Source organism: Pelophylax lessonae, assembly GCF_965119305.1.
Source record: "Pelophylax lessonae genome assembly, chromosome: 3".
NCBI lineage: Eukaryota > Metazoa > Chordata > Amphibia > Anura > Ranidae > Pelophylax > Pelophylax lessonae.
Window position 1 is genome coordinate 118,454,373 of NC_138770.1, and position 20,848 is coordinate 118,475,220.

Sequence of the window (20,848 nt, forward strand, 5' to 3'; positions counted from 1 at the left end):
TCGTCGCCATTACTAGTTTAAAAAAAATAAATAAAAATTCCAGTATAAATCCCATAGTTTATAGATGCAGAAACCAATGAATATACGCTTACTTGGATTTTTTTTTTACCAAAAATATGTAGCAGATTACATATTGGCTTAAATTTATGAAGAAATTTGTTTTTTTTTTTTTAACCACTTAAGCCCCGGAAGATTTTACCCCCTTCCTGACCAAGGGATTATTTTACGATTCGGCACTGCTTGACTTTAACGGACAATTGCGCGGTCTATCACGCGCTATAAACAAAAAAAGAGCGTATATTTTGCAAAAATAACAATATTTTTCACATTTTTTTATATGAAATTCCCCCCCAAAAAAATGTAAAAATCAAAATTTTTTAACATTTTCGGCCAATTTGTTTTATGCTACCTATGTTTGGTAAAAAAAATCGCAAAAAGCGTATTTTGATTGGTTTGCGCAAAAGTTATCGCGTTTACTAACAAAGGGAAAGATTTTTGTTGTTTTTTAACGCGTAATGGCGGCGATCTGCGATTTTTTTTTTTTTTTTTTTTTTTTTTTTTTTTTTTAATACCAGTGACATTTCTACAGTAATCAGTGCTATACATATGCACTGTTACTGTAAAAATACACTGGCAGTGAAGGGGTTAACTTTTTTTTTTTGAAAGGGAGGGGCTATGTGTGTCCCTAGGGGCGTGCTTTCTACTGTGATTGGCTGTGGCTTCAGATGTATGAAGAGTGATCAACGGTTCTACATAGTAGAACCGTATGATCATCCTTCATACACAGGGGAGAATGACAGGCAGCTTGTTTACACAAGCCGCCTGACTTTCTCCCTCTTCCCCGCCGATCGCAGAGTGACCGGCGGACATCGGGTCCGCCGGTCACACGCGCGGGGGGGGGGGTCCATGACCACACGGGAGCGCGCCTCCGGGGGCGCGTGCTCGCTCCCTAGACCCTCACAAGCTAGTGACGTAGCCCTACGTCACTTTGCCTGTGAGGGGCTGACTGCCGACGTAGATCGGCGTTAGGCAGTCGGCAAATGGTTAAGACCGAAAGGATTTGCCCCCTTAATGACCAGGCCCTATTTTGCGATTTGGCACTGCATTACTTTAACAGACAATTGCACGGTCGTGCGACACTGTACCCAAATAAAATTGATGTCCTCTTTTTTTTCCCGCACGTGACCGACGTTGGTCAACATCGGCTTGCACAGGATAGCCACCCTGCCGCAGTAAAAAGGCGGCAGGTGGTCGGAAGTGGTTAATTTAATGGGATATGTTTTAAAGCAGAAATTTTAAAAAATCTTGTTTTTTCTTTCAAATTTGTTCTTTTTTTTTGTTTCTACGCAACAAATAAAAAAAACACAGAGGTGATCAAATACCACCAAAAGAAATCTCTATTTGTAGGAAAAGAATGACATAAATTTAATTTGGGTACAGTGTTGCATGACCGTGCAATTGTCATTTAAAATTATGCAGTGCCGTATCACAAGGGGAAGGGGGGCACGTCTTGAAGGGGAGTAAATCTTCCGAAGGTCAAGTGGTACCCTTATTTATTCATCTCTACATCTGAAATAAAGTTTGGGAGATATACAGACATGCTGGAAAGTCCCTGTGATTGTTCATTCTCTTTTCTGTATAGACATGGAACCTGCCTCTCCAGTATGTTGCATGTAAGCAATTGCCAGACTGGGTTGAAGCAGGATTGGTGATGTGACCTGTTGCAGGCTAATCTTGAACCAACTGACATCTACCCATGTATGCCTATCATTACATTGAATTGGATTGGATCTGTTAAGCCGACTATAGACAGTTTGAATCTTGACCAGTTCAGCAGGGATCAGTCGAGATTCAAAGCATGTTTGGGCAGGCTGAATGTTCCCAAGTTGATCAATCAACTTGTGTACAACCAGCTTATTGGATTCTACATGGAATTCTGCTGCCAGACTTCCCACTGTACCAACTGATCAGTGTCCACCCTTTATTATCCCTGTACTGGCTTCTGCTCATCCCAAAAAAAAAAAATATAAAATGCTAATATACAAAGCTGCCCAACAGTTCAATATAACCCAAACTGTCTCCCAAGACCTCCCGTTCTCTAGCTACTGCTCACCACCAGAACTCCTCCTCTGGAACTCCTCACCCCAATCTCTCAGGATATATCCTACTTTTGTGTGCCTTTTAGTCGATCCCTGAAAAATCATCTCTCAGAGAAACCTAGCGCACCTCTACTTATAAACTGAACTTTTACTTAAAGTGGTTCTGAAGGCTGAAGGTTTTTTTTTTTTTTTTTCAAATTCTTTATTAAGTCAAACAGAAAAAATACAGCATTCACACTCAATGTGACTTTTATGTGATCCAACAGGAACAAATATACATATATAACAATGAAGTTATAGCAAAAAGTTCAGCAAAATGGTATACAGAATCGGGGCAAAATAACCAATAACATATACAGGCATACCCCGCTTTAAGTACACTCACTTTACATACACTCGTGAGTAAGGACACAGCTTGTTCAGCTTGGCATGACACTACTCCCAGTTTTTAACATTGGCGTCTATAGGATATCTTGGTCAGCTTGACATGGCACTGCTTCCAAACCATAAGTGACAGGGATACCAAACTTAGGGAGCACAGAGAGGGGACACAGGACTACACCATATCCTGTTTGTGGCTGGCCAGCTTGCCTAGGTAATCTACTATGTCATAGTCCTGGATCCCCTTAACCTGCTCCCCAAGCTTGGTGTCCTTGTCACATTGTTTGGGAGCAATGCCATGTCAAGCTGACCAAGATTTCCTATGGAGATAGTGTATTTACATGCATTGAGAAATGAAAAAAGGTATTGCTTCACTTTTAAGTACATTTTCGTTTTACATACATGCTCCGGTCCCATTGTGTACTTAAAAGTGGGGTATGCCTGTATATCATTATACATAATATATTATTCAGTACCAATCCCAGTGTAGCACTGGTCGATGTTCATGAAGTCAAAGCCACGTATTGGTTACAAAATAGAGCGTAATGTCAGAAACTCTGGAGTGTGTCAAGATATAAGAATGGCTATAACTTCTCACCAGCGTTGTGGGAAGAAAGAAAACCCAGTCATGGGATACAACTAGAAGTGGGGGTTGGGGGAGGGTCGAATGAGGGGGAAACAAAGGGGAGAGGGAGGGGGCAAGAGAGGAAAAAAGAGTGGCCACTGAGGCCGAGGAGATGAGAGGGATGGCTGAAGGTTTTTTACCTCCATGTATTCTATGCATGAAGGTAAAAATCTTCTATTTGCAGCGGAACTCCCCTAGCCCCCCAATCCAGCAATGTTCAGGATGGCCTCTGCTGTCCCTGGACACTCTTCCCCCCTCATTGGTTGAGACAGCAGCGAGAGCCCATTGACAGCAGTGGGAGCCAATCACGGCCAGAGAGTCAATGAGAGGACGGCGGGGCTGAGCCATGGCTCTGTGTCCTATGGAGCGCTTTAATACCACTAGTTCACCTTTTGGGGAAAAAATAATAATTTCACATATTTTTGCAGGAAAAAATATGTCCATTTATTTATTTTTTCCCTAAAGGGCCTGGAAAGCATTGCATCCACCATCAGTGGATCAGGGGTGCAATGCCAGACTCCTACAGACAAGCCCTGCAGCTTTCAGCATGTACCTTCATTCAGTGGGGCAAATCATTATTTGATCACCTGCAGATTTTGTATGTCTGCCCACTTACAAAGAACTTTAGGTTCTATAATTTTTTTTATCATAGGTGTATTTTAAATGATAAAGACAGAATATCAACCAGAAAAAAACACATAATACAAATGTTATAAATGGAATTGCAGTTCAGTGAGTAAAATAAATATTTGATCCCCAAGCAAAACATGACTTAGTACTTAGGGAAGAAACCCTTGTTGGCAAGCATAGAGGCAAGATGTTTCTTGTAGTTGGTTATCAGGTTTGCACACATCTCAGGAGGGATTTTAGTCCTCTGTTCTTTACAGATCTTCTCTAAATCCCTAAGGTTTCTTTGCTGTCTCTTGGCAACTCAAATTTTCAGCTCCATCCATAAATTTTCTATAAGATTGAGGTCTGGAGACTGGCTAAGCCACCCCATGACATCAATGTGCTTCTTTTGTAGCCACTCCTTTGTTGCCTTGGCAGTATGTTTTGGGTCATTGTCATGCTAGTAGACCCATCCACGACCCATCTTCAGTATTCTGGCCGAGGGAAGAAGGTTCTCATCAAAGATTTTACAATGCATGGCCCCTCAATGTACCTTTAGCAGAGAAACTGTCCCAAAGCATAATGTTTCCACCTCTGTGCTTGACTGTAGGGATGGTGTTCTTAGGGCCATTGTCTGCATTTTTCTTCCTTCAAACACGGCGAGTCGAATTCATGCCAAAGATTAGTTTTGGTCTCATCAGACCACAGCACTTTCTCCCAATCCTATGAATCATTTCGATGTCCATTGGCAGAGTTCAGATGGGCCTGTACATGTGTCTTTTTGAGTAGGGGGACCTTGCGGGCGCTGCAGGATTTCAATCCATGACAGCGTATTGTGTTATCAATGGTTTGTTTGGTGACTGTGGTCCTAACTGCCTTGAGATCATTCACAAGCTCCTCCCGTGTAGTTCTGGGCTGATCCCTCACTTTTCTCATGATCATCCTTACTCCATGAAGCGAAATTTTGCATGGAGCTCCAGACCGAGGGCAATTGATGGTTATTTTGTATTTCTTCCATTTGCGAATAATCTCTCCAACAGTTGTCTCCTTCTCACCAAGCTTCTTGCTGATGGTTTTGTAGCCCATTCCAGCCTTGTGCAGCTCTACAATCTTGTTCCTGATGTCCTTTGACAGCTCTTTGGTCTTGAATAGATGAAAGATTCTGTGGACAGGTGTCTTTTATACACATAACGAGTTGTCATTAGGAGCACCTTCTTAAATTGACAGGACTAACCTGTGTACCACATGAGCACATATTGTGGCCAGTCTGTGGGAGCCAGAATTATTGTTGGTAGGAGATCAAATACTAATTTTATGAAGTTTTGGATCTCATAAACACACAATTTTCTTATGAAAAAATGTATTCATCCACCACAGCACAATGTGATAGATTTCACAAAAATTGGAACCTTGGACTGAAATCAAATGTCAAAGTCTTTTGAAAACCATTATTATCCTCCTATACGCTATACACTCGTATGTATACTTGTATGTGTTACTTGCTAAGTTTCAGATCCTTCAAATTTTATATTCTATGTACAACTATTTCTTGTACCCCCTGTATTTTAACCTCTACATGACACCTGTTGCATTGCATTACCTTCATGTGATCTGTATTTCCCTTCCTTTTTGAAACTTAATAAAAACACTGAAAGAAAAATACAAATTTTACTCACTGAACTGCAACTCCATTTATAACATTTGTATCGTGTTTTTTTTTTCTGGATTTTTGGTCGATATTCTGTGTCTATTGTTTAACTACTCTTCCTGCCCGCCCTATAGGCAACTAACGGCAGGAAAGTGGTTGCATTATCCTGACCGGACGTCATATGACGGCGGCAGGATAATGCGCTCCGCGCGCCCCCGGGGGGGGGGGGGGCGGCGCAGAGCGGCGATCGGTGATGCGGCGTGTCACACTGACACACCGTATCTCCGATCTCGGTAAAGAGCCTACTGATGTAGGCTCTTTACCATGTGACCAGCTGTGTCCAATCACGGCTGGTCACATAGTACACAGGAAGAGCCGTTTGATCGGCTTTCCTCAGTACCTGCCTGACAGGCACGAGTAAAGAAAAGCCGATCTGCGGCTCTCCTGATGGGGGGGGTCTGCACTGGTAATCAGATCATCAGACCCTCGGGGGAGGGGGGGTCCACTTGAACCCCCAGGGATGCCCACTATGGCCACCAGGGATGGCAATCAGGGTTCAGGGCCATCAGTGTGGCCGCCAGTGCTGTGCCCATCAGTGCCGCCCACCAGTGCCCATTAATGCCGACCAGTGCCGTCTATCAATGCCCATCAGTGCCACGTATCAGTGCCCACCAATGCTGCATATCAGTGCCACCCCACACCCCATTAGTGCCTCTTCATCAGTGCCTGTCAGTTCAGGAAAAAACGTATTTATTTACAAATTTGTATAACAAACAACATAAAAAAAAGACCGAAAAGTTTGAAAAAAAAAAAAGTTATTTGTTTAGCAAAAAAGAAAAACCTTGCGGTGATCAAATACCACCAAAAGAAATCTCTTTGTGGGGGGAAAATGACATAAATTTGGTGTAGGTACAGTGTTGCATGACCGTGCAATTGTCCAATGAAAATGCAACAGCGCTAAAAGCTGAAAATTGGCCTGGGCAGGAAGGGGGTGAAAGTGCCCTGTATTGAAGTGGTTAAAGTACACCTATGATAACAATTGTAGACCCTTCATTTTTTTTGCAAGTGGGCAAACTTTCAAAATTTGCAGGGGATCAAATGATTATTTTCCCCACTGTATGGCTTGCAGGGCCTGTGAATGAACTAAGAGGCTGCTCATCAGCACCCTCGCTGTCCATTCAGAACTACCAGCTGTCAGCCACAATGGCTAACGGCAATTGTAGTTTGTGCATTCATAGGAATCTGTGAATAAATTATGCAGCTGTGTGGGCGGAGCCCCACGTAGCTGCATTATTTTTAAATAGGGACAGAGGGTACGGGAAGAAGACAGAAGGGGGAGAGGCTGCAGCTATTGGAACATGTTACATGTTCCACCATAAATACGGGTGGAACATGTAACGTGTTCCAAAAGGTTAACATATCCTTTCTATACTCACCTCACAGTTACTACCTTTTTTATACCACTCGCCCTTCCCTTTTTAGATTGGAAGTTTCTCATAAGCAGGACCTCCTAACCCTCTTGTCCTGAATTGTATAATGTAAAGGGCTTTGCAAACTGTTGGCACTATAAAAATCCTGTAATTAAATAATACTAATAATTTGTTGCCACTAATCGTTGGCAAGAGTATATGTGTTTTCTTATTTTGTTAGTTTTGGGTTTTGTTTTTTTCATGGATTGTTTATACTGTGGTGTTCACATCCCCTCCCTTTCATGATAGGAAAATCCCCAGATGGCTTAATAGGCTTAGTGCATCCTCCTTGTGAAGTGATGTTAATGCAGAAGGACTTATCTCCTGCCATGATAACAGGCATGCCTCTCTCTCCACAGGTTGCAACGTGCACAGAGGAGGGTTTACCTGAAGGTATCATCAGTCTGCGCCCTGTAATAGGCAAGTCAATGAATTCTTTCATTTCCATTTATGTCATTTTCCTTTGCTACGGGTACAAGGCTAGTCATGCTTTTAGTTAGCTACGTTGCATCCTCTCATTACTGTGTGACATGGTGTGCTGCTTTATAACTTTTACTTTCAGGCCCCTTCACCTGCATTCTGACTTTTTTTTTTTTTTTTTTTTTTCAGAAGCTGTTAAATTGAAGAGGTTTCTTGTTCAAATATTTTATTTAGCATTTCTCAATGAACATAACAATATATATAACAGAGAAAAAAAATAAAGATGTTTATGACTATTTAAAGTGATGCCCCAGTTTTGTTTAGAGGAATAAAAACAAAAAACAGTCCAATTTAAGGTAAACTATATATTTGTTGCTAGGATTTAAAACATTATCATAGATAATTACCACTTTCTGTCCTGGAAATATTGATGTAAGGCCTTGCTAGCACTCTCATCAATTTGACTAAGTTTTAGGCTCCATTCACACTTGGGCGTTTTTGAGTGTTTTTCAGCTCCAAAAACGCTAAAAAAAAACGTTCCAAAACGCCCAAGAAGTAAAACCCTATTCATTTAAATGGCCCCCGTTCAAAGCCTGGACAAACTACTCCCAGTGTAGATAATCAGCCTCATCCTGCTTAGAAGCTAGGGGGCACTCTACTTTGAGGCTTACTCTCAACATCACAGCAGTGAGCACCCTTTCCTAAAGCAGATCTTCACTGCATCTGAGCATCACACATCAAAAACACTATTTAATTAATTTTTATTATTCAAAGCAATCTCCCCTATCCATGCCTATGCTTTATTTTGTGGAAAAATCACTTTGAAAAACGACTCTCTAGCATTTCTGGCCATGGCCATCTTGAGTAAGGGCAAAGGTGTTCAGGTGTCTGCTCCTAGTTTTAGCACACCCTGCAATCAAGTCTCCTAATTTGAAGTGCACTGATATGTAAATAATTGCCTTGTTGTTTGGCCATAGTAATGGTGTGCCTATCCTATTTATTTAAACTCTCTGAAAAGCACTTTCTATATTGCACTAAGTAAACAAATACATTTCATCTTTCATTGTTGTATGGAAGGTTTCTGATTTGCTACTATGAGCACCATAGAAGTTGTTGCTTCAGATGCTTTGTTATATCCGCAGTGGGAGAGATGGAAACAATGCCAAACAAGATCACTTTTTAACAAAACCAGTTGGGCTTATGCCAGAAATGGAATATGCAATCATAAATGTGGAAGCCCACCTTTTTAAAGCCCCACTCCAGGCTGCCTTTTAATTTATCCAAGTAGTTGGGTACTCCTTAACGCCCCACACTTCCAGAATATGTGCTGGTCCTCGCCATCCTCTCTTACAATGGAAGACGGTTGGCAAGGAATAAAGTAAGTATTTGTACCTACTCCTTAACCTATGTAGTGGGGGATGTTCACTGCATGGGCAAACGTAACAGCCTCTAGTGGGGCGTTTAAAGGTTTACACTTGCGCCAACCCTTATTTAGCTTGGTTTACTTGGTCTGAGCATAAATTTCCACCCTAGAAGTTTGAGGTTAGATGACATTTGCTGTTCCAGATGTCCAATTTTTGGTGATGACACACTGAGATTGATTTACTATAGCTGAAGAGTGCAAAATCTGGTGCAGCTGTGATTGGTAGCCAATCAGCTTCTAACTTCAGCTTGTTCAATTAAGCTTGGACAAAAAAATCTGGAAGCCGATTGGTTTATATGCAGAGCTGCACCAGTTTTTGCACTCTCCAGCTTCAGATAATCAACCCCACTGTGTTTCTTGAGTGTGTGAAACAGCATAACATAACAGAGCCCTGTATTTAGGAGCAATGCTGGCAAAAATGGGGCTCTAGGTTTGTCAATCCTAAGGTTACTTATGAGCTGTATGAGCAGTGAGTATTATCAGATTTGGTCTAGGCAGCTTGCAGTCCTCGGGGCATCTCATCTCTGACTTTTAAGAGGGTTGTTTGGTGCAGCTCTGCATAGAAACCAATCCGCTTCCAGATTTTTTTAGTCAAAGTTTAACTGAACAAGCTGAAGTTAGAAGCTTATTGGCTACCATGCACAGCTGCATTTCAGTAAATTAACCTTTTATTTCAAAGAGTAATCATACTTGGCAAAGAATAAAAACATGCTGGCTAAACCGTTTAAGTTAAAATTTCTATAAATTATGCTCGTCCATTCATATATTCATTTTGTTTACATCCACAGATGTCCTGTGTAAAGAAGTATGGAGTTAGGAAAGGGTAAGCTTCTGAGAAGTGGCCTCAACGCATTGTACCAAGCCATCCACCCAGTACATGGCTTAGCTTGGACAGATGGCAAGCAAGTCATCCTAACAGCCTTACATCTACAAAATGAGGACCCAAAGTTTGGAAGTTCTGTTGTCATTGGTCAGTTTGAGCATGTGCATGGCCTGTATTGGGGTCCAGCTCATACGAATGACATTCCAGCTCTGTTGGCTGTCCAGCACAAGAAACACGTCACTGTTTGGCAGCTGTATTATAACAATGCGGAAAAGAACAAGTTAGTAGTTTCCCAGACGTGTGAAGTCGGTGATCCCCTTCCTGTGCTTCCACAAGGCTGCATATGGCATCCAAGTAAAGACATTTTGGTCATATTAACCAAGAGAGATGTCTCGGTCTTATATTCTGTGCGCACTGACAATACAAGTGTTAAAGCAGACATCAAGAGCACCGGAGTTGTGCACTGTGCATGCTGGACTAAAGATGGAAGTCGTTTAGTTGTCGCCGTTAGCAGCGCTCTTCATTCCTACATATGGGACAGCAAACACAAATTACTTAACCCCTGTACTTTTTGCCCCATCTTTGATGTTGGTGGGTACATTTGTGCTATTGAATCAACTGTCGATTCCCAGGTCGCAGTAGCCACAGAGCTTCCTCTAGATAGGATATGTGCATTAAATGCTGGTATTGCATTTGATGTACCAGCTGCTGCTGAAATTTCCTTTTCTGCTCAACCTGGTCTTCTGCTCATGGATGAAGAGTTTTCTTTAGACGTTGGACGGAAGTCAACAGACTCTGGGACCTCTCTGTCTTTAGATTCCCCAGTCACTTCTCCAGGAACTGTTGACCTAACTCATATCTTGGTCAACCATTCGAAATCTGAACTGAGTCCACTTCTTAACCTCAAACATAAGGACTATATAACAGGCAGTGGGCAGGACTCCTCTCACCTTATCCTTGTGAACTTTGAGAAGAAAGTGACTTCCACACGTAAAGTAAGCATCCCAGGAATTCTGGTTCCAGACATCTTGGCCTTTGATCCTGGAGCTCATATTGTAGCTGTTGCCTCCAACACATGTAGCCATGTCCTTGTGTATTCGTTAACTTCAACAAACATGCCTAATATACAGCAGATCCAGTTGGACAAGAACGAACGACCGAAAGGCTTGTATTTCCTAACAGATAAAATGTTGCTGGTGTTAGTCGGAAGGCAGAAAACATGCGACCCAGCTTTTCTGCCCTCATCAAGTTCTGACAAATACATCATCCGCTTAATGGTGAAGGAGGTAATGTTTGACGAAGACTCCTCCACGTCATCAGCAGCAGAAATAGCAAGTGCACAGTCTAGCTACAACTCTTCTGCACTCTTACATGGGAAGAAGAAGTATGTGCATAGCTTGTATAAGGATGAGCAGCCCCTTGCTTGCCGGGAGCTGTTGATTCCAGGAGGGACTACTGGGAACCAAGGTTTTAATAAGAAACAACTGATAGAGGAGATTCGCAGTTATAATTATGACCAAAGTCCAACATCAAGTGCTAGCGACTTTGAGGATAAAAAGAACTCTTTGACTGTGCACAACTTGGACACAGAACCGAAAAATCGATCTGTGACCCTGGGCTTGGAAGCGCATCGGAAGCCTTCAAGCCAGCCAACTTCACCGAAAATGGAGCGCAGGACAAACCATTATCCACCTAACGCCACCCCACTGTCCGATCAGGACATTCTGTACATGTCCCGTAATCTAGAGCGCTTGTGCAGCAATGTTTCCAGTCTACAACAGCGGCTATCAGATCTTACAGAGTTTGCGCAGAATGGAAAAAAATCTCTTTTCTCATATCCATCATCTAAAGATGCACCATTTGTCACCATAATATGTCAGGTAATTCTATAATGTGATCACTGTTCAGTATGTGAAACAGATTGCTTGAATGTGTGAGTGACTTTTATCTAATGAATGGATTACTTGATGGTGGAAAGTGAGGAAGTAGGATTAAAAGGTCAAAGATTGTAAGATTGTAACCTCCCAGTACGGAACCACATATATCCTAAAAAGTGTAAATTGTTTTACAAATTCTATAATTGAAAGAGAATACCACATCAAAGTACACTTAAAGTGATTGTAAAGTGTTTTTTTTTTTTTTTTGTTAAAATAATAACCATGTTCTACTTACCTGCTTTGTGCAATAGCCTTCCCTGCTGAGTGCCACCATATCAAGCCGCTTGCTATGGAGACATTCATACGTGCTCACTCTCAAGCCCCAGGCTGTGTGTGCATAGGACACAGAGTGGGGCATGGCTCTGCTCCTTCATCATTGACTGACTGCAGCACGAGCCAGTTGCTCCCGCTGCTCTATCTGAGCCATTGAGGAGGTAGAGAGCCTCTGCTCGCTGGATCCCAATCGGCCTCAGGTATGTATTTAGGGAGGGCTGCAAGGGGGGGAGCTTCACGAAGAATGTTTTTTTTTTTTTTTTTTTACTTGCTGCATAAAATGCAGTAAGGTTAAAAAAAAAAAAGTTTTGCCTTTACAAACCCTTTAACCACTTTACCACCGGAGGATTTTGCTGTCTTCCGTCCAGGCCACTTTTTGCGATTCGGCGCTGTGCGACTTCAACTGACAATTGCGCGGTCGTGCGACGCCGTACCCAAACGAAATTTACGTCCTTTTTTTCCCACAAACAGAGCTTTCTTTTGGTGGTATTTGATCACCTGTGCGATTTTTACTTTTTGCGCTATAAACAAAAAAAGAGCGTTTATTTTGAAAAAATAACAATATTTTTAACATTTTTTTATATGAAATTCCCCGCAAAAAAGATGTAAAAACCAATTTTTTTAAAAATTTTTGGCCAATTTGTTTTATGCTACATATGTTTGGTAAAAAAAATCGCAATAAGCGTATTTTGATTGGTTTGCGCAAAAGTTATTGCGTTTACTAACAAAGGGAAAGATTTCTGTCATTTTTGGTGGTTTTTTTTTTAACGCGTAATGGCGGCGATCTGCGATTTTTTTTTTTTTTTTGCGGGACTGCGACATTGCGGCGGACAGACCGGACCCCTGACTGACATTTTTGACACTTTTGGGGGTACCAGTGACATTACTGCAGTAATCAGTGCTATAAATATGCACTGTTACTGTAAAAATGACACTGGCAGGGAAGGGGTTAATTTTATTGGAGAGGGAGGGGTTAATGTATGCCTGGTGCTTACTGACGTGTAGGGGGGGAGGTGACTATGTGATTCATGGACAGATCGGATGTCCAGCTATGCTGAACAGTCCGATCTGTCACTCCCTGTCACTATGGAGATCCGCCCGCTGTGTTTACACACAGCGGGCGGATCTCCAGACTCGATCCCCGACGATCGGGTAAGAGCAGCGGCGATCGCCGCTGCTCCTCCCCTGGCCCGACTCCCGCTGTGAATGAAAACAGCGGGAGCGAGCCTCCGGCGGCGCGCAAGCGCCGCCCAGAAGGGGGAGTGTCCAGTCACGTTAATACTACGTGGCTGGACGATAACGAACCACTCTGCCGCAGTAGTATTACTGTGAGCGGTAGCAGAGTGGTTAAGTCAGACAAATAGATTAGGCAACCTTTTATAAACATGGTCCAATTTTGGTTTCAGTAATTTGGTCCTATTTTATTAAAGATGAATTACAGGTATGGTATACTTTTTTACATAGATTGGTCCATTGGACCAATCTAACTACACGTATAGCATACCTGCCGAGGCCCCTGAAAGCTGGAAATCACTGAGGTAGACACCTCTACTCCAATGATCTCCACTAGCTTTAGGGTCCTGTGTCCAGTGCCTGCTGCATTGTGACCACATGAGGTCATCCATTTGGCATGTGCGCTATTCAGAGAATGCATTGTGTTTTTCTGAATGAATGCAAAGTGTTCTCTTTACATATGTGCATTTATTTTTTTTTTTTTCTGTAAAGGTGAATTTAACACAGTTGGTACACACATGTGGCAATACAGTGGTGGGCTTTAGGGCATATATCTCTTGTATGCGGAGAGAACATTAAGACCCGGTTCACACTAGCGCGACTTGTCAGGCGACTTGGTCGCCTGACAAGTCGCGGTGGGTCGCCTGCCATTGATTAGCACAGGACCCGTTCTAATAGGAGCGACACAAGTCGCTCCGACTTAGATAAAGGGTCCTGTACTAATTTGGGGCGACCTGCATTGACTTCAATGATATGAAGTCCGTGCATGTCGCGCCGAGATCGCGGTGCACTCTGTGCACCGCGACTTCACAGGTCGCCCCAGCAAGTAGCGTCGCCCCTGTGTGAACGGGGTCTCACTCAGCGCCCGGTCACTGTTTATAAACAGGAGTTTACTGCTTTACGAACTTTCATAGGGCCAGCTTATAGATCTAAATTCTTAAAAAGAAAAAAAAAAAGTTAAAGGGTAAAAGGGTATTCTTGCCATCACTCTTCTATGTTTCTAGCGATGCATAGATTTCAAGATTGGATAAACAGGATTAGAAATAATTTTTCAGGTAAAACCGACTCCATATTTCATCTGTGTATTTATTGGTTTGTCTGAAGTTCAGCTTTAGGCTTCATTCACATGGGTATAACTATTTCACAATGATCCTGCCGCCAGCGAGATCTTGCATTTTTAGTGTTTTCTATGCATGTAACATTTACATGTGTCCAGTGGTACAGCATACATGAGCCCCGTTGACCTGCAGAGGCAAACAATATCAGTATTGTTTAGCCGGCATCTTTACCACTAATTTACACATAGTGTGTAGGCCCCTGCTGCCTAGCATTCTAGTTTGCTCAGACACAGGCACCGTGTGTGGACTAGCATTCTTGGTTAGTAGGATGCAGGCAGCCCCCTGCCACTTAAAGTCCTTGGTTTCTAGGATGCAGACGACTGCTGCCTGTGTCCTGGGGTGCCACAATGAAGGTGACCTCTAGCTTCCTAGATGGCAGTTGGCCATTTTATAGCCAATAGGCTGCATTAATGTTGTGCGCTTGTATGCATGTAAACATAACACAAAGATTAACACGCACATAGCATAAATAATGATTATGACCCTTTACACTTTTTTTTTTAAATTAATATTAAAGCTGCTGAAAAAATGGCCCCAGGCACAGCTGTGTGACTTGGCCTTTAGACTTACACTATATTACCAAAATTTTCGGGAACCTGCCTTTAAACGCACATGAACTTTAATGGCATCCCAGTCTTAGTCCGTAGGGTTCAATATTGAGTTGGCCCACCATTTGCAGCCATGACAGCTTCAACTCTTCTGGGAAGGCTGTCCACAAGGTTTAGGAGTGTGTCTAAACATTTCTGAGGTCAGGCACTGATGTCAACGAGAAGGCCTGGCACACAGTCTGCACTCTAATTCATCCCAAAGGTGTGCTATCGGTTTAAGGTCTGAACTCTGTGCAGGCCAGTCAAGTTCCTCCAGCCCAAACTCGCTTATCTATGTCTTTATGGGCCTTGCTTTGTGCACTGGTCGAAATCATTTGGTGGAGGGGGGTTATGGTGTGGGGTTGTTTCTCAAGGGTTGGGTTTGACCCCTTAGTTCCGTTGAAGGGAACTCTTAAGGCATCAGCATACCAAGACAATTTGGACAATTTCACGCTCCCAACTTTGTGGAAACAGTTTGGTGATGGCCTCTTCCTTCTCCAATATGACTGCGCACCAGTGCATCCTGCCAGCGAGCTTGGCAGGAAGTGGGAGCGGGTATCTGTCAAAACCAAATGCGGCACCGGAAAGGGGGGGTGGAGGCGGCGGAAAAGCGGAGCCTCCCATTTTGGGTGAAGCTCCGCTTTAATTTTTTTTTTACCAAAAACTTGTAGCAGAATATATACTTGCCTGGATTTCTGGAGCAAGTTGAGATATATATATATATATATATATATATATATATATTAGTACAGACCAAAAGTTTGGGCACACATTCAAAGAGTTTTCTTTAATTTCATGACTGAAAATTGTAGAGTCACACTTCAAGTGGTAGTCACCTGAAATGGTTTTCACTTCACAGGTGTGCCCTGTCAGGTTTAAGAAGTGTGATTTCTTGCCTTATAAATGGGGCTGGGTCCTGGGACCATCAGTTGTGTTGTGCAGAAGTCAGGTGGATACACAGCTTATAGTCCTACTGAATAGACTGTTAGCTGCTTTTTTCTTGCCATAATACAAATTCTAAGTACAGGAAAACGAGTGGCCATCATTACTTTACGAAATGAAGGTCAGTCAGTCCGAAAAATTGGGAAAACTTTGAAAGTGTCCCCAAGTGCAGTCACAAAAACCATCAAGCGCTACAAAGAAATTGGCTGACATGCGGACCGCCCCAGGAAAGGAAGACCAAGAGTCACCTCTGCTGCGGAGGATACGTTCATCCGAGTCACCAGCCTCAGAAATCGCAGGTTAACAGCAGCTCTGATTAGAGACCAGGTCAATGGCACACGGAGTTCTAGCAGCAGACACATCTCTAGAACAACTGTTAAGAGGAGACTGTGTGAATCAGGCCTTCATGGTAGAATATCTGCTAGGAAACCACTGCTAAAGAAAGGCAACAAGCAGAAGAGACTTGTTTGGGCTAAATAACAAAAGGAATGGACATTAGACCAGTGGAAATCTGTGCTTTGGTCTGATGAGTCCAAATTTGAGATCTTTGGTTCCAACCACCGTGTCTTTGTGCAATGCAGAAAAGGTGAACGGATGGACTCTACATGCCTGGTTCCCACCGTGAAGCATGGAGGAGGAGGTGTGATGGTGTGGGGGTGCTTTGCTGCTGACACTGTTGGGGATTTATTCAAAATTGAAGGCATACTGAACCAGCATGGCTACTACAGCATCTTGCAGCGGCATGCTATTCCATCCGGTTTGCGTTTAGTTGGACCATCATTTATTTTTCAACAGGACAATGACCCCAAACACACCTCCAGGCTGTGTAAGGGCTATTTGACCAAGAAGGAGAGTGATGGGGTGCTGCTCCAGATGACCTGGCCTCCACAGTCACCGGACCTGAACCCAATCGAGATGGTTTGGGGTGAGCTGGACCGCAGAGTGAAGGCAAAAGGGCCAACAAGTGCTAAGCATCTCTGGGAACTCCTCCAAGACTGTTGGAAGACCATTTCAGGTGACTACCTCTTGAAGTGTGACTCACTTCATAGTCATGAAAATAAAGAAAACTCTTTGAATGAGAAGGTGTGTCCAAACTTTTGGTCTGTACTGTATATAAAGAAAAAAAAAAAATAAGAAAAACGCAGTGGTGATAAAAACCACCAAAAGAAAGCTCTATTTGTTGGGGAAAAAAGAACATACATTTTGTTTGGGTACAGTGTTGCATGTTCGCGCAATTGTCAATTAAAGTAATTCAGTGCATATCCCAAAAAAAAACGGCCTGGTCCTGAAGATGGGGTAAATCTTCTGGAGGTCAAGTGGTTAAAGTGAAAAACTCAACACCAAGTTCACTATATGGACCACTCATGTATATTCATACAGTGGCTTGAAAAAGTATTCATACCCCTTGAAATTTTACACATTTTGTCATGTTACAACCAAAAACATAAATGTATTTTACTGGGATTTTATGTGATAGACCAACACAAAGTGGCACATAATTGTGAAGTGGAAGGAAAATGATAAATGGTTTTCGACACTTTTTACAAATATGTGAAAAGGGTGGTGTGCATTTGTATTCAGCCACCTTTACTCTGATACCCCTAACTAAAATCTAGAGGAACCAATTGCCTTCAGAAGTCACCTAATAAATAGAGTCCACCTGTGTGTAATTTAGTCTCAATATAAATACTGTACAGCTTTTCTGTGAAGCCCTCCAGAGGTTTGTTAGAAAACCTTAGTGAACAAACCACATCATGAAGGCCAAGGAACACATCAGACAGGTCAGGGATAAAGTTGTGGAGACGTTTAAAGCAGGGTTAGGTTACAAAAAATATTTGAACATCTCACAGAGCACTGTTCAATCCATCGTTTGAAAATGGAAAGGAGTATGGCACAACTGCAAACCTACCAAGACATGGCCATCCACCTAAACTGACAGGCCGGGCAAGGAGAGCATTAACCACTTAGACTTTGTAAACCCAATTTTTTTTTTTTTTTTACACCCTGAAAGAGAAACACATAATGAGCTAGTATGCATCGCATACTAGCTCATTATGAAATACCTCAGAAGGAGCCCCCGCCCTGCCGCCCACCTGTATGACGGGCGACATGTTCAGTCGCCCGTCTTCCGGGATCGCGGCATCCGGCCATCTGATTGGCCGGAGCCGCGGTGACGTCACTTCCGCGCATGCGCCAGTGATGTCACTGGCTGCATGTAAGGTAAATATCTCCTAAACTGTACATGTTTAGGAGATATTTACAGTACCTATAGGTACAACTTGCAGAGGAGGGTTTACTTCTTCTTTAAACCCCGGAAGATTTTACCCCCTTCCTGACCAGGCCCTATTTTGCGATTCGGCACTGCGTGACTTTAACGGTCATGCGACGCTGTACCCAAATGAAATTTACGTCCTTTTTTTCCCACAAACAGAGCTTTCTTTCGGTGGTATTTGATCACCTTTTTTTTTTTTTTTATCATGCGCCATAAACAAAAAAAGAGCGACAATTTTGCAAAAAAATTTTTTTCACTTTTTTTTTATATGAAATCCCCCCCCCAAAAAATCAAAATGTTTTAACATTTTAAGCCAATTTGTTTTCTGCTACAAAAAAAAAAATCGCAATAAGCGTATTTTGATTGGTTTGCGCAAAAGTTATTGCGTTAACTAAGAGAAAGATTTTTGTCATTTTTTGTGTTTTTTTTTTTTTTTTCTTTGCGGGACTGCGACATTGCGGCGGACAGATCGGACCCCTGACTGACATTTTTGACACTTTTTGGGGTACCAGTGACATTACTACAGTAATCAGTGCTATACATATGCACTGTTACTGTAAAAATGACACAGGCAGGGAAGGGGTTAACTTTATTGGAGGAGGAGTTAACTGTGTCCCTAGGGGCGTGCTTCTAACTGTAAAGGGATGTGACTGTTTGTGTAACTACAGAGATTTAAGATCCTACATAGCAGGACCGTATGATCTCTGCATTTACACAGGGGAGAAAGGCAGGCGGCTTTGTTTACATTAGCCGCCTGCCTTTCTCCCTCTGTACCGGATGATCGCGTGTGACCGGCGGACATCGGGTCCGTCGGTCACACGAGCAGACATGTTAGGGAGCGAGCGGGGGCGGGAGCGTGCCTCCGGCGGCGCGCGCTTGCCCCCTATTGGTTCGCAGGCGAGTGACGTACCCATACGTCACTTTGCCTGCACAGGGCTGACCGCCGCGGTATATGTACTTGCGGCGGTTGGCAAGCGGTTAATCAGAGAAGCAGCCAAGAGGCCCATGGTAACTCCGGAGGAACTGCAGAGATCCACAGCTCAGGTGGGAGAATCTGTCCACAGGACAACTGTTAGTTTTGCACTCCACAAATCAGGCCTTTATGGAAGAGTGACAAGAAGAAAGCCATTGTTGAAAAAGAGCCATAAGAAGTCCCGTTAGCAGTTTGTGAGAAGTCATGTGGGGGACACAGAAAGCATGTGGAAGAAGATGCTCTGGTCCGATGAGAGCAAAATGTAACTTTTTGGCCTAAAAATGCTATGTGTGGCGGAAAACTAACACTGCAAATCACCCTGAACACATCACCCCCCATTGTGAAACATGGTGATGGTAGCATCATGTTCTGGGGATGCTTTTCTTCTGCAGGGACAGGGAAACTGGTCAGAATTGATGGGAATACAGAGCAATCTTGGAAGAAAACTTGTTACAGGCTGAAAAAGACTTGAGACTGGGGCGGAGGTTCAACTTCCAGCAGGACAACGACCCTAAACATACAGCCAGAGCTACAATGGAATGGTTTAGATCAAAGCATATTCATGTGTTCGAATGGCCCAGTCAAAGTCCAGACCTAAATCCAATTGAGAATCTGTGGCAAGACTTGAAAATTGCTGTTCACAGACACTCTCCATCAAATCTGACAGAGCTTGAGCTATTTTGCAAAGAACAATGGAAAAAATTTCACTCTCTAGATATGCAAAGCTGGTAGAGATATCCCCAAAAAGACTTGCAGCTGTAATTGCAGGAAAAGGTGGTTCTACAAAGTATTGACTCAGGGGGGCTGAATACAAATGCATGGCACACTTTTCACATATTTATTTGTGAAAAAAATGTGTGACAGGTTAGAGCCGCGAATACGTCACTCACGCGCATGTGCGGGCTGTCATTCACGGCACAGGTATCTGAAGGAACGACACAGGTGGCCGTTCCTTCAGAGCGCATGCGCTGATTACATCATCGGCTGCATCTAACGTAAATATCTCCTAAACGGTGCACGTTTAGGAGATACTTAGAGTACCTATAGGTAAGCCTTATTATAGGCTTACCTTTTAGGTACAAATTATGCCTTAGAATTTTCTTCCTCTTTAATCTCCTCCCCTCCTCAAGAAAGATAGAGATATGTATACGTACGTACATACATAGTGTGTGTACCATACAGGTGATCTCAAAAAGTTAATTTATTTCAGTAATTCAATTCAAAAAGTGAAACTCATATTTTATATGGATGACACACACACACACACACACACACACTTCAAGCATTTTTTTTTTTATGGCTTACAGCTAATGAAAACCCAAAATTCACTATCTTGGAAAATTAGCATATTGCATATGAACCAGTTCTGGACCGGAAGGATTTGCCCCCTTTTATGATTAGGCCATTTTTTGTGATTCGCCACTGCGTTACTTTAATGGAAAATTACGCAGTTGTGCTACACTGTACCAAAATAAATAAAATTGTGATGTCCTTTTTTCCCAAATATACAGCTTTCTTTTGGTGGTATTTGATCACCTGTACGATTTTTATTTTTTGCGCTATAAACAAAAAGCGACAATTCTGAAAAAAATAAAAAAAACAATTTTTCACATTCTGCTATATAAGTGCCGGTTCACACTACTGCGGCTGCGGCGATCGCATGTAATGTCATTACATGCGATCGGCTGTGTGGTGCGAGTTTAGCCATACACTTTGTATGGCTAAATTCGCACTGCACCTGCAGCAAAGACGCACAGGACCCTTTTTTTGAGCCGCATCAGGATCGGATCGCACAGTGGTTCACACTTGTGCGATCCGATCCTGTGCAAAGTGCAAGATCGCACTGCGATATGCGATCAAACTGGGGGTGTCGTTAACATTACATCGACACCCCCAGCGTATCGCATATGGCAGTGTGAACTGCCAAGGGTGCGTTTGCGATGCGGGAACAGGCTGCGAATTCACAGCCTTCCCGCATCGCATAAGTGTGAGCCGAGCCTAACACTCCCAAAAAAA

General features: G+C 42.8%; 1 protein-coding gene across 1 annotated transcript in view; it reads left to right on the plus strand.

The window, feature by feature from the left end:
- The window catches only part of WDCP (WD repeat and coiled coil containing), a 98,758-nt gene that overhangs the window by 2,599 nt on the left and 75,311 nt on the right, over window positions 1–20,848 (plus strand). Inside the window, exons 2-3 of the mRNA XM_082251175.1 lie at window positions 7,191–7,251; window positions 9,463–11,377. Coding sequence (XP_082107301.1) covers window positions 9,482–11,377 — 1,896 coding nt within the window. The 5' untranslated portion in view covers window positions 7,191–7,251; window positions 9,463–9,481. The remainder of the gene's footprint in view (window positions 1–7,190; window positions 7,252–9,462; window positions 11,378–20,848) is intronic.